The sequence below is a fragment of the Periplaneta americana genome, chromosome 1 (assembly GCF_040183065.1).
Source record: "Periplaneta americana isolate PAMFEO1 chromosome 1, P.americana_PAMFEO1_priV1, whole genome shotgun sequence".
NCBI lineage: Eukaryota > Metazoa > Arthropoda > Insecta > Blattodea > Blattidae > Periplaneta > Periplaneta americana.
The window spans coordinates 121,847,706-121,862,959 of NC_091117.1; the positions used below are offsets into that span (position 1 = coordinate 121,847,706).

General features: G+C 35.8%; 1 protein-coding gene across 5 annotated transcripts in view; it reads left to right on the plus strand.

The window, feature by feature from the left end:
* LOC138700127 (DNA-dependent protein kinase catalytic subunit-like) overlaps nucleotides 1–15,254 on the plus strand; it is a 240,742-nt gene that overhangs the window by 123,697 nt on the left and 101,791 nt on the right. For all 5 annotated transcript variants that reach the window (XM_069826504.1, XM_069826490.1, XM_069826469.1 and 2 more), the window contains 3 exons: nucleotides 6,017–6,219; nucleotides 9,646–9,832; nucleotides 11,313–11,524. In XM_069826504.1, the coding sequence (XP_069682605.1) occupies nucleotides 6,017–6,219; nucleotides 9,646–9,832; nucleotides 11,313–11,524 (602 nt within the window). The remainder of the gene's footprint in view (nucleotides 1–6,016; nucleotides 6,220–9,645; nucleotides 9,833–11,312; nucleotides 11,525–15,254) is intronic.

Consider the following 15,254-nt stretch of genomic DNA (forward strand, 5'->3'; position numbering starts at 1 on the left):
GGCCAGGGGTGTGTAATGCATATGAGAGAATATATAGTAAATTTAACCTAGAATGGAGACTTTTATTTTTGATTAAAAAAAGTGGTAGGGACACACAGTGCATGATATGCAAAAGAAATTATATATATATATATATATATCATCATCATCATTAAACAAATGTAACTCTGAAAGACATTACGAAAAATATCACAAAGAAAAGTATAAAAATATTGAAGATGACCACAACCTGGAACTTAATAAAGAATTGACTATGTAAGTATATGAAATTAATTACGAGTTGTACTAATTTTCATTTCTAATTTTTTAAATATCAATCATCATCTCATAAAACTTTACTATGCACTTTCCTTATTTTGCAGACTGCAATATCTATGAAAAAATGTATGGCATTATCATGGGCGCCGGCAGGGGAGTACAATGCACCCCCTAAGAAATTAGCAGGCTATGCATGAAACTGCTCAGATGTTTTAAAATATAAAATTTGAAGCACAAAATTATTTATTTTCAAAATGTTAAATTTGCAAAAATTACTTACCACTGTATAATTTAATACACATAAATAAACAATATCATTTTGTGAAATCGACTATAAGAAAATAAATTTTGCAATAAGAATTTCACTTGTCTTGGCTGCCGTCCAAATTCATTTGTTACATTGTCGATGAATTCAGCATTCTCTTGCACCCTTTTTCTATGAATGTTGAGCATGTCAACCCACTTAGTCTCTCGTTGCTCATTGTAAATAGATTCCAAGTTTTGACGTGACGTGACGTGCTAAATGACAGTTCGATGGCACATATTGTCGCTGGAAGAGTTAGACCAATTTTTATAGCCTCTACAGACAGATAAAATGGTGTTGCTTTCAACTGCATATTCAATCAGGATTGTTGCCTCATTTTTCCACAACTCATACCATGCGGTAGCTTCAGTGATAAAATTTGGTAATATATGAAGGGTTCAGAACCATAGTGGGCCAAGCACCATTTACTAAAACCGTAGAAAACAAGGGTTAAAATGAAGTTATTACCGTAATTCAATGGAAAAATATAGCAAGTAATATAAAGTATATACATTAAAACTAAATGATATGTCAATCTTCATTAAACTATGGCATTCACTTAACTTTAACCCTTGCTTTCTCCGTTTTTAATAAATGGTGCTTGACCCACTATGGCTCTGAACCCTTCATACCTCCAAAAAGAATGTTTATGTTTTTCGCAACAGGTAGAAATGACACTTCTCTAATTTGTTTCATTTCATATGAATGGAGCTGCATGAGCAAAAATGCTTTCTCGTGCACATGAGAGAAACGAACTCTCCGAGAACAAATGATAGATTCCAAGTAAGGGATAAAGATTGCTCCTCTGAAGAAATCTTCTACATTTTCAGAACGATGGTTCGACCTTTGTGTCTGTTTTCAAACCACTCGAGGGAATTTTAATTCAACATTTAGTTCTTCGCAAACTTGTTGTACTTTCTCATAGATGGCTTTGTACTCTGTTGGCATATTTTCGTGATGAGATTGAAACGCATTCGTTAGTTTTGCTATGTGATCGTTCACTGTCATTATGTTCATGTTCACTTGTTGGAGCTGGTTGCATACAGGTTCAAGTTTGGAGGAATAAGCAGCAATCACTAGGAGGGTCACAATATAGGTCGGATTTATTGCAACCCTGTACAGTTGATAAGCTTTGTTCTGTGTCTTCAAGTTAATTTCATTCTCTGATAGTTCTTTCAAAGCTTTTACAATGGTTAGAAAGTTCTCAGAAAATAATCTGATACTTTTGTGTTTTGCCAATCAGCACGTTTCACAAAAAAGAGGAATATTGGAAATCATATTCGGCCATAAAGTACTGTCTCTAAAAAAAAAGTTATGATTTTTTTTTTGTGTTGTCTCAGAGGAATTTCTCATTTCACTGACATCATTGAGATTATTGAAGACCAGATCAAGTATGTGGCTAGCACAGTAAAAAAAAAGCGCCATAGGATATTTATCATTAATTAGTTTCTGCAAAAACCAGATGATTTCTGAAATCGATTTTGAATCTCGATTTTGGAGTGGCACATAACCTAAGAATTCCTCACAAATTATCAGTTTCTTCTTTTCTTGGTCACATTCACAGCACAAATAGCGAAAACCAAGGGACAATTGCTTTGTACCGCTGATATCAGCCGATCTCATCAGCCAATACTGAGAAAAAATTTGAATGTTTTACCTCTTCACTTATTTTTTGTAGTACATCAGCACAAGTTTCAATCAATTCATTTTGGATCCGATGTGATATGTACAAACATTTTTTTGCTCTCGATTCCAAATGTTCCTTTAAAACTTTGTCTCCGGATTCCATTCTAAAATGCAACAGTTCTGTAAAAACAGAGCCCTCATCCCTTTTTCCATGAAGTGGAAGATCATGCTTCCCGCAAAACAAAATTGTTGATTTAATTGAATGAACTTTCACCCTGTTCTCTTCAACTTATGATATGCAGACTGCAAAGCTTCGTGACCACTGACTTGTTTTCTGTCCATAACATTCTGAAAACTTCTGGAAGACGCAGTCGCACCATGATACTACTGGCTTGCCACATGAGCTTGTGCAACTTTGTGAAACTTATGATATTTAAAATCAGGGGAGACAAATTTTCCTTGAAGTCCTCGTTGAACTGGAGGTCGAAACAACACACACACTTCACAAAGAGGCCCTTTAACAATAGCTGAGTAAGCTAACATGGATTTGCTGTCAGCCGTTTAAATCGAAATGCCTGTTTCGTCGCGTCCACGTCATTTTTAAAATTGGAGACCAAGGTTTCTTTAATAATTTTAGACGAATTTCGTCATTAGCAGGAGAATTCGAATTCAAATATAACCCAATGTCCACCCTTACTGGTACTTGGAGTTGGAATTGGAATGCATGTTGTAGATGTATTATCAGTTTTTTGTTTTTTTTTTTTTTTTTTTTTTACACAAAAATGCCTAATGTCACTCATCTTACTCGATTAACTTTCATTAATTCCTCCTTAACACTAAAGCAGCAATATTCGTATATCTCCAGTACAAAAGTAAACTGAACTATTGTTTACATTAAACAGAGAGAACAGTCTTCTACAAGTAGGTAACTACGCACACTCCACGTAACCATAGTGAATCCACTATGCACATAACGTGTGAGTACTAAATGACAGTGACGACACGTAACACTGTTGCCAACCAAAAAAATTTAGATTTCTGCTATGAATGCACTGAAAAAAATATACAGAAATAATGTGAAGAGGGTTAAGGTGACCGTGCTGTAATGGGCTAATATTTAGTGTGGAAAATTCAAGTGCTCTAATCTTAAATTATTGATCTTGGATATAGGGTACTTTTTTGTGTGCTGTGTGCATCCCCTTGAAATTAATTCTGCTGGCGCCATGGGCATTATCAGTTGGCTGTGATGTGTCTATCAAAATTGCAAAGACATATTATCCTTTCTCTGATGCACTCTTCAGTAAGAGTTGTTTTCTAGATACTGTAGCCAAGATATCTCCCGATGGTATAATAAAGCACTAATAGATATGTGTTATATTTATGTTTTATTTATTTATTTTTTATCAATTTAAGCAAAAGTAACTACCAAATATTTTCACTCGGTAAAAAAGAAAGAGAATTCAATATCCAATACAATGGCAAACACCTTCCTAGGACGTATGAATCCAAATATCTTGGAGTTATTTTCGATAGTAAGTTAACATGGAGCAACCATTTGAAATACATTTCTGAAAAAGCTCGTAAAAGATTCTCCCTTCTAAAAAGACTAGCAGGAAAGAAATGGGGATGCTCTAGGAATACTTTGAACACTACATACAAAATGTTTATACAGCCAGTGCTGACATACTGCGGAGAAATTTTAATTACTTCACCTTTCATAAACGACATAGAATATGTTCAAAACCAAGCTCTCAGACTCATTACTGGTGGAATCAAAACAACTCCAATAGATTCTATGAGATTCCTCACTAATATTAACAGTATCAAAATGACAATAGAAGAAAAAGCACTGATTCAATATGAAAAACTTATCAGATTACCAGGTAACAATTGGCATTCATACAGTCCTCTTTGTAGATTGAAAACTCAAAAAAGTTTCATATCCATTGTTCAAGAATTAAAACAGAAAATCAATATCCCGAATTTAAAAGAAAACTTACAAATTAAACCAAACCCTTTTAACTCTATTAAATATAGAATATAATCTAAATTTAACAGAAGAAATACTGAAATCAGAAGTAAACACTGAAATGCTGAAACAATTGTCTTTAGAGACAATTAATATTAGGTACCCTCCACAAAACTGGCTTCATTTATACACCAACGGATCCTTGATCTCCAGAGAACAAGGTGCCGGTGCAGGTGTTACGTGCTGTCTCTTCTCACTTTATAGATCTCTTGGATACGGAACAACAAGTTTTGATGGTGAAATCATTGCAATAAATGAATGTCTCAGGAATCTTCTATGCCACATCAATAAATTTAGGAATGCAGTTATATTGTCAGACTCCAAAGCAGCTATTCTATCAATCGTCTCTAAACACACATCTTCATCTCAAACAGCAGAAATAACTAAAATGCTCTCTCAATTATTATCACTCAATAAAAGAATTGTATTCCAATGGATACCATCCCATTGTGAAATCCTGGGAAACGAGAATGCGGATGCTTTAGCAAAGAAGGGCAGCACTGCTACTTACAGACCTGTTACTAAATCTACGTATTACTCTGTGAAAAGATTTATTAAATCTACATACTTAGACTTCGACAAACAAAATTTGATAACTCAATCCCAAGGGAAAAAATGGAACTCTCTGCATGAAAATCCACAGTTAATTCCCGATGTACCACGAAAATCGTCTGTAGCTGCATTTAGATTGGCAACAGGCCATGATTGTTTGGCCAAACACCTGCATAGAATTGGAATATATCAGTCCCCTAACTGCCCATTGTGCAACTCAAACCAAGAAATGGATTCGGAACACCTCAAAATCTGTGCTTCAGTGGCTAGTCATGATAATATCTTTGAAAAATATTGGAGTGCAAGAGGTCAAATGACTTTATTGTCAAACGCCTGGCATTAGAAAACAACAACAACAAACAACAACAACATATTTATCCAGAAAAACTGTAGCCAAGAGAACCCAATAATTAGCAGGAGATACTGAAGAAAAAGAAGTAAAGACTTACGTAAAGAATCTATTTGTTTCTCATTATTTCTTGATGAAAGACACCTCGCAGCTCGTAGCTTTGTTCGTGGTATACATTAAAACCTCTTGGTTACAGAAGAACTATTACAGTATAAGTATATCTGTGGAAAAACATAATTTAGATTTTAGGTAATACAAATATGTGACTGGATGTTGGACACAGTGTTACTTTAAAGTGCCTGTTATGTTATAATGTGGAATTATACTTTTTGAGAGAAATTTGGTTATGTTACTAATTTTCATAGTGTCTTTATTCAACTATAACAAATTTTTACAAAAGGAATGTGGAAAAGAACCTGAATATCTACATATTTAAAAATGCTGTTGTTCATATCACATTTTGTCTACATGCATGACGTCTACTTACTGTTTGTACACCACTGATTTCCTATCCCTCTGCAATCACCTTGTCAGTGTCCTAGCCTTGCCCTAGCACCTGGTGCCCGCAAATGATTTCAAGGTTATAAAATGCACTTGGTTTTGACATCGCTACAGTAAGGTATTGTAACTGTGAGTGGGTGAATTATTTTGTAAATTGCTATATATAACCAGGAGTGACAAAAATAAAAAGTCGTATGTTAATCAGTCAGTTAAATTTATCATAATCAGATACCTTCTGTTTTGTATATGCAAGTTCAGAACTCATTCTTGTTTACGTGAGACATATGTGGGAAATTGTTTGTGGAATGCAACAGTTACAGAAGAGATTGCCATTAATATTTATTTATATTTTGTAATATATTTAGTTCACATCTTAGATGTATACTTTTCATTTCAGGCTGGGGAGCCCATGCTGCAAATCCAGATATGTACTCCAAATTATTTGAAAAATTGTCGCTGCCATTGTTGAAATTAGGATGTGATCCAGACCATGCTGTGCAGAGGTTGTATAGTCTATTGGATCTTCAGCTTATGCACTGGTACTCCAGCAAGTTCAAACTCAGAAGCAAGGAAACCGAAGCTCTTATACGAGCACTCATGGTGTGTTTCTTATTTAAAAGGGATGTTGAAGGGAAAAGATGTATTTTGTGCCTCAAATTATATATTTGTTGTAATATACTGGTCTAGTCGGCCTTGGTAGCGCAATTGGTATAGTGCTGGCCTTCTGTGCTCAAGGTTGCGGGTTCGATCCCGGCCCAGGTCAATGGTATTTAAGTGTGCTTAAATGCGACAGGCTCATGTCAGTAGATTTACTGGCATGTAAAGAACTCCTGTGGGTCAAAATTCCGGTGCACTGGTGACACTGATATAACCTCAGCAGTTGTGAGCGTCATTAAATAAATCATTATTTTTATACTAGTGTAACATATGTGGGCTTATATTAATTATAAAAAAACGATCTACTGTATTAAATAGAGTTGAAACAAGTTATTATTTAATTATCTGCAGAAAGTTCAGTAATATTTTAATCTCGACAGTTAGTATCACATTTATATATCGGTATTAAAAAAACTGTACTCACAAGTTTCCACATATTTTCTTATTACATATTCCAGCCTTGAACAACCTTATCTAATTCGTTTCTGTATCATAGGGCACAAAAACACAAAGGAACTAAATGAAAGTAAAGTAGGGACTTATTGGGATATTTACCTCTTAAGATTTGAAATTGTACATCATACATATACAATTTGAGTCAGAATATCAGACATGATCTGGTACGAACAGTAAAAGATTTCTGTTCATTCATTATGTACCTATGTGATAAAGTGAGAAAACCATCAAACTCTGCAGACAATTACATGAAAAAAATAGTTGTAGAATGTATGTATGTATTTATTTACACTACAAGTGGGCAAGCACCCTGTGGCAGTGGTATATACAATATTAACAATACACAATAAAATGATAACCAATACACAATAAAATTTACAATACACAATAAGTTGCAGTTATTGTAGAATTTGTAACAGCAAGAACATTTTTCTTTTGAGAGCATCGAACTAAACTGTGAAATAAAATGTTTATGCCCACACACTTTACCTTTGTAATGAAAATAAATTACTACTATTACTCATTCAAGACTATGTTTTATATGAATAAAGAAATATTTCAGAAAGCAGTGTCACGACCTTATACAATTTTAAGTTAAACTTTTAACGTATTTGATGTCTGTCACACTTATTAAATGGATAATAATTGTATACATAACTGTCATATAAGCACTACAAAATCATTTGTCGCAGCTTTAGTCTATGTTGAAGTGTGTTTCATGACTATTTCGTCTGTTAGAAATATGTAAATATTACATTACATATCTTTGTGTGAGAAATGTCATAATTAGGGACAATTGAATTTATTTATTTATTTTGTCCAGGAGCAGAGCCCTTAACTTCACGTCATTATTTGCCCTGACTGTACGAGTGTGCTCATAGATGTGGCTAGTCCTGGTAAAGGTACGGTCACACGTCGCTACTTTTGCAGCGCTACTTTTATACTGCAGCTGCAAAAGTTGCTTGTCGTGTTCACACGTAAGCCAAAAGTAGCGTGCTGCACGCTACTTTTTGTGCTGCGCAACCTGAGTGCTGCAAAAGTTGCAACTGGAGGTTGCGAGTCTGTTCACACGCAAGGTGCTACTTTTGCAGCAGCAGTCATGCTGCAGGTTCCCATGTCTGTCTTGACTTCTCAATATACATTTTGTGGTTATGTTCGCATTATTAAGAAACTCATGCGAAAGCTTCCTTATCTATTATTTGTTTTTCTGTCGTATCTAGTATTCAGAAATTGGCATTATTTTTACTATAAAGCTTTTAAAAACGCCTATATACTTAATGATAACCAACAGTATATTCACGTAATCAATGTTGGCAACCCTCTTGTTTGGAACTACGCTACGGAAAATTTAAAAAATGAATTATATTGTCACCAATTATGCTCAGACTGTGTTGTGTATTTAATAACTGTTACAAATAATTTTTTTTCATCACATTTAACATTAAAATATATCCAAACAATAAAAGTATCATTGACACATTTGGGTGGTAACACTGGTTGCAACTGCAGCAAAAGTTTCAACAAAACCGATATCAAAAATGCTGCGGCTGCAACCCTGAGAACCCTGTTCACACGTCGCTACTTTTAAGTTGCGCGCAGCATGGGAAAGTAGCGGGCAGCAGGTTCGGCAGCCGCTACTTTTCGGGTTGCACTGTTGTTTACACGTCGCAGTACAAGAGTTGCGCAGTTTTTTGTACTGCAGCGCTGCAAAAGTAGCGACGTGTGATCGTACCTTAAGTTTAGGCCAGTTATGTCGTCAGAGACTGTTCAAAGTAGTACATCACAAGCAATGGATCCACATTTCACTCGTAATAAACATGATGATGGAGAATTGTTGGGATGTTACAGGGAATCAGAGTACATAGAAAAGAACCGCTGTTTTGCTTTGACTATGGGCTTGCCCAACATAAATTGTAAATTCATAGTATATCAACCAGGATTTTAACCTGGATCCCCAGGTTTATAAGCTCAGTGCACTGGTACTGAGCCATCGCGAAGGTCAGAATTTATAAATTAACTCATAAATATCTAAAACATACTTCATTATATGATTGATCATATCACGATATACATAAAAAATAAAACCTTAAACATGAGTAAATAAATAAAAATGCCTATGAATCAGATAAACAGTAATGTGACATGGAGTGTTTTAGGCTGAAAATACAGACCATAATTTCTCAATTACTCAATTGTTACTCTATATTAAATTTAACATTATTATATTACATTTACATCCTGCTGGATGTATTACATTTTCTGTGTATAAAAAAAGTGAGACGATTTTAACAGAAACTTGCGTTGTTGTACTTTGCATTATTCAGAGCAAGAAAATAACCGCAAGTAGTTTGTTAAAATCTCGTATGTCATATTATATGAAAAAGTATATTGTGAACATAGTTGATATTTTGAAAGATCTCTTCTATCCTGTAGAACCTTTTAGGCGTGATATTTAAAGATGTAATCTTGTTGCAAGTATTGCAATATCGTAACAGCTCGATATTTGTTCTTATATGCATACTGATATTTGATGCCTTTTGTGTATTCTTACAGTTATTTCATCCTTCGTCTAACTGTTAGTGTTTGCTTGTAAACATGTTTTTTTTTTTCTTCACTAATGGCGGGTACCGGTACTTCACTGTTCATCATTCACCAATTTATCTGACAGAGTTGTTGCCCAGGATGCACCTTAGTAGGGTCATGTGATGATATTAGATGATGATGGAGATTTGTTGGGATGCCACAGGGAAACTGGAGTTCCCATAGAAAATCCCTGTGTTGCCTGGACCATGGGCTTGTCCAACACAAATTATAAATCAGGAGTATACTGGAGATCGAACCCGAGTCCAGTGGTCAAGCTACTAGATCACTATGGCGGCTGCTTGTAAACATGTAAACTTGTTGATTTTGTAGGATGGAATAACACATCCCACTGACACAGCATTGAGGGACTTCTCAGCAAAATGTCTCCATGAATTCGTGGTGTGGTCTGTCAAGCAGCTCAGTAGTAGTGAGCTAGAGCACTCTCCTGTGAACATCAAAGCCATAATGAAACAAATATATTCTTTCTGTCTTCATCCCTGCCCCTCCAAACGCTTAGGTGAGTGTCTGAAGTATATACCTAAATCAACCAGAAAAGTGTAACTTCCATTAAGTAGGACTTATCATTCTGGTGAGTTTTATAAACTGAAAGCCTTCGTAAATGGAGATATTAAGAAATTTTAAGGGACTTATAAAAAAAAAAAAGAAACACAGAATTTTGTAATTTGCAATGAAAAATGTAGATGTGAAAGAGGTTGCATGGGTGAGGAAAGATGGTCGAATGCTATATACCACTAGGTAGTGCTAGATTGACGCAAGAGAGTTAGGCCACATCATTGATAATGGCATGAAAGAATACAATAATCTGTGAATAGGAGTCTTGTTATGAGTTGGTGCTTAGAATGTCGATTTGTCACATTTATTTGTAATTCTTTAATGTTTACATAGAGACGTTTTCTATATGTGATACAAGAAAAACAAATATATTGAGTGAAATGTTTTAAAATAAAAACAGTGGTAGGTAACCAGCATCCAAATGATATTACAAATACTTCATGTAAATATGGAAAAATTAATGAAAGTAAGGATCAGGAAAGAAGTTTGTACCGTAATCTAAGAGCACAAGTTTATGAAGAAGTGCTATCATTCTTTCAATTTCGTAAATTAATATAGAAAATAATACATACTCTATATTGTTGATCTTAAACATTTAAATAATAGTTAACGCAATTTACAGCCCAAGTTTAGCATAAACTCTGAATAACAGAAAATAATTCATGTTTGTCCACTGGTGAAAATTTAGAATTGAAAAATGATACAGTGGACGTATTCTGCACCAAGGTCTGCCGATAAGTCAGATCTTTGCACGCCGCCATATTTGCGCCATCTATTCGGTTTGTTTACATTAGGTTGTGGAAGGAATTTGTGTTAAGATTTATATATTTCATAAAATAAGTTTTCAAAATGTCTGGATGTGCAGCCTCAAATTGCTCAAGACATTCCAATAAAAGTTTTATATTGTTTGTCTTTCCAATGCTTAGACATTGGTGGAATGGGATGAGAGGACCTGACTAAGAGCTGTTCAACAGCGACATCTAGTGACCTTATTCTGCACTTAACTTCAACATTTTAAGTCACAGCCAAAGGCAAGAAACTTCTGAGTGGAGTAAAATTTCTTGGATTGGTTTGAGAAATAAAGTAAGGTCGAAGATAATATTTTGTAGATTAGGCATAGCTATTGACTCTGTCTTTGAATAAGAGGATAAGAAGGCGAAAGTAAATACCTATTTTGAATAAGAGGATAAGAAGGCGAAAGTAAATACCTATATCTCATGTCAAAATTCTCATCAATCGGATATCATTCTTACTGTCTTTCAACCAGTGGTAGTTTTGAATTTTTTTATAATTGAAAGAAAACTGAGGGTGGCAATTGGAAAAAACGTTCAATAAGCATAGGTACAGGAGCCATCCAATCACTATGACAAAAAAAGACCTTTGTATTCATTTTATTTGGCTGTGATATTTTATTTGGTTTACAGGTGCGGCTTTGGTACTGAATAGTGTTTATAAAGTGTTACGAGAGGAAGAGTCGATAGTAAATCAGTTCTGGCTGGAACTCTTGTATCACATGGTTGTAAACTTGTCTCTCGCAGAAGAGACAGACTCTATTCCAGGCAGCCAGGAGCAAGTAGTTACAGCATTGCAGCACATTGAAAGAGTGCTCAAAGAAAAGGCCAGCCTCTTCAATAAGGTAAACAGTACTTATTTGAATGTAACAACACTTTTACATTGAAATATTACACCTGTAATTTTTATCATGACAAATTGTCAGATGTTGGTGTGCATCAGGATGTTTTTTATTTTTAATTTTTTATTTTAGTAGGTTATTTGATCAACATCTTTGGTTATTTAGCGTCTGAATGATATGAAGGTGATAATGCCGGTGAAATGAGTCTAGGGTCCAGCACCGAAATTTACCCAGCATTTGTTCATATTGGGTTGAGGGAAAACCCGGAAAAAAACCTCAACCAGGTAACTTGCCCCTACCGGGAATCGAACCCGGGCCATTTGGTTTCGCGGCCAGACGCGCTAACCGTTACTCCACAGGTGTGGACATCAGGATGTTAACATAGCACACTTACTACCTTTTTGTCTCTGGAATGACTGATTAATAGCACTCAAATTTGTCTGTTAATATTATGTCATCATCATCATCATCATCATCATGATCACTACCACCACTGTGGCGGGTTGTACTGATGGCGGTAGCAGCAGCAGCATAGTTGCCATTAAACCCTATGACCTCTTACTTCCCAGTATCGGTCACATTCACTGGATAATCTTAACCATTACCGCTCCTATGTCGGCGTCAGTCCGCCACTAAAATATGTCAGCTGCAGTCCTGCGCCGGACTGAGTCCACCACGTTTCCTACAATGTTTATAAACACTCCGAACTCGGAGCAAGGAATGCATGTTGCGTCAGTATGTTATTGAGATTACGATCTGTGCGGTGGTGTTATTTTCGTGTGAATTAGAATTGTTTCCTGTGCTCTAAAATACATTTTAGAAGTGGCTGCGAATGTTTTATCGTTCTTGTTATCACAATGGCGTCTACGAGCAGAAGTGTTGTCAAGAAAACTAAACACATAGTGAAAAAAAAACGGAAGGCTTTGGGCGACGATGAGATACATGAAGACTTGCATGGGGATTGGGAAACTTTTAGTGGTGATTCAGACATTGAACTAATTGAAGACAATGACTCTGATTCTCAAGTAAGTGAAGCCATTTCAAGTGACAGTGACGATTCTGATGACAATCAGTCCAGTTCAAGTGATGTTGAAGATGATGGTGATGATAAAATAGACAATGTTGACAATGATGGTTGGGATCATTGGGGTGCTAATGACAATGACTTTCATCATATACCGTTTCGTGGAACAGCAGCTTATAAACCTCCCCAGACTGGACGAAAGCCTGATTCACCATTTTTATTTTTTTTGCTATTTTTTAGCCAGACACTGTTTCAAGAAATAGCTACCGAAACCAACAGGTACGTTAGACAAAAAATACAAAAAGTCACACCTTTGCGAAAACATTCAATTTGGAACGGTTGGGGAGATGTCACCGCTGAAGAGCTAATGGCTTTTCATGGAGTAATACTGAATATGGGAAGACGTATGAAGAGTACTATCAAAGACTTTTTCTCGGAACAATGGTTAGACAGTTCGCGGTTCTACAAAGACATATTTTCAAGAAAGCGATTTCTGCAAATATATTGGGGTCTTCATGTCTCTCCCCCTCCTCGAGATGGAACTCCAGACAGACAAATGCAGTCCCGAACAAGTAAAGTGAAAAACGTTGTAGATTACGTTGAATCAACATTTTTGGAATTTTACAGTCCATCGCAATATGTATGTGTGGATGAGTCTACTGTAAATTTCAAAGGACGTGTAGTATTCAAGATGTACAACCCACAGAAACCAACAAAATGGGGTCTTCGAATTTATGTAATTGCTGATTCGACAAATGGTTATGTTTGTGGTTTGATTCCTTATTATGGATCAGTAACTACAAAAAGTTTGATTCATCCAGAACTGACATTCACCAGCAGAATAGTTCTTCAACTTATAAACAAAGTACAGAGTGTGACGAATGAGAAAGGATACCATCTATACACAGACAGGTTTTACACAAACTTGGTTCTTGCTCGGGAACTGTTACAAGCAAACGTTCATTTGACTGGTACAATAATGCAGAATAGGAAAGGCTTGCCGAAACAAATGAAGAAGAAAGCACTGAAAATAAAGAAACATGAAGTAGTAGCCTACAGGAAGGAAGACAAATATCTGACATTATCGTGGAAAGACAAGCGAGTTGTTACCATTCTAAGTACATGGCATAATCCAGACACAAGAGAAGTCTCGAGAAAAACTGCGAAGGAAGTAGAGGTTTTTCAGAAACCTGTTGCTGTTATAGACTACACTTCAAAAATGGCAGGAGTCGATAGAGCAGACCACTACTGTTCAAGCTACGGTTTTCTGAAGAAAAGTTTGAAATGGTGGCGAAAATTATACTTCTGGATTCTGGAGATTTCCCTTGTAAACAGTTTCCACCTATACAATTTGAATCAAAACTCAAAAAATCTTCCTGCTTTGTCTCACCTGGAGTTTCGTAAGAAGATCATCGAAGGATTGGTGGGGAATGTGAGAAACAAAATGTCTCGAAAACGTGGGAGACCAAGTACCGGTGATAGAGAAGATTGTCTCAATGGAAAATTACACTTGATCCGGGCACACGAAAGGAAAGTTACGAAGGACTGTGCAGTTTGTTCGAACAGAAAAGTAAAAGGTGGCAGGAAAGAAACGTCGTTTTATTGTGATACATGTGAGAGGAAGCCAGGACTTCACCCCAACAAGTGTTTCGCCCTTTACCATACAGAGAAGAAGTATCGATAGGTATGTATTAGTTCTTATATTTATTTGAAATGTGCATGTAGAATATCTAGCAAAGATACGTGTAGAAAAAATACGCCAATATATATTGGCACGAAAGTTCCAGTAATGTATTACATTTTATGAATTATGTTCTTCTAACAATCCGCCACTGACATTCGTATATATTCATTCTCTTACCACGTCTTCTCTATGGCTACAGATCTCATGTGTTTATCTTTCACAGTTATCTTACTATTACAGTGCTAAATATAGATCTTCGAACTTGACCACTGCCAGCTCAGAAGGAAGTGTTGTCTTATAATGACAGCGAAATATAAACCAAAGATTATGACTTTGGGTGTTTACATGTCGCATATCTCGACCTAAAAGGCTCTTCACATCTCTAAGTTCATATTACTTTCATTAGCCTTGAGTTTATTATCTGACGAAGCGACCAAGCACATGGCTTCACATTCATAAAGGCAAGCCCGTACAGTCGAAAACGAATTATAGTAGACAGTTAATATTCAGTGAGACGAATGCGTGAACCTTTCATATAATATTTTAACCCCATATATCAAAGATTCTTCACTTTTACGAAAGTTACAAAAGAAAATCAAGCAGTGTAAAATAGTAGTTCAATTTGCACTGGTGAGCGTCATTTAAATGGACCAGACGCACAGTGACCAAGACATTTAAATCCGACCAGAAAGGGTTAAAGCCATGCAGCATGCGATATGTTTCCTGTCCATCTTGTATGAGTCGCAGAGCATACAGAATGGGTCAATCTGGATTCTTATTCAATGCAGTTGTTTTGCTAGACCAGTGGTTCCCAAACTTTTAGAAGGTGCAACCCACTTTTGGACAAGACATTTGTTTGCGACCCCTTACTACCATAGCAGTAATTTATCCCATTCGAAATATACAAATCCCTATAAAATCGAAAACAATGATAACTTTACTCAAAACTAGTAGATACTACCGAGCTTCTAATGTACTGGTACCTGCAAGATGATAAATCGGAATATGCAAACCTATTTTGCTAC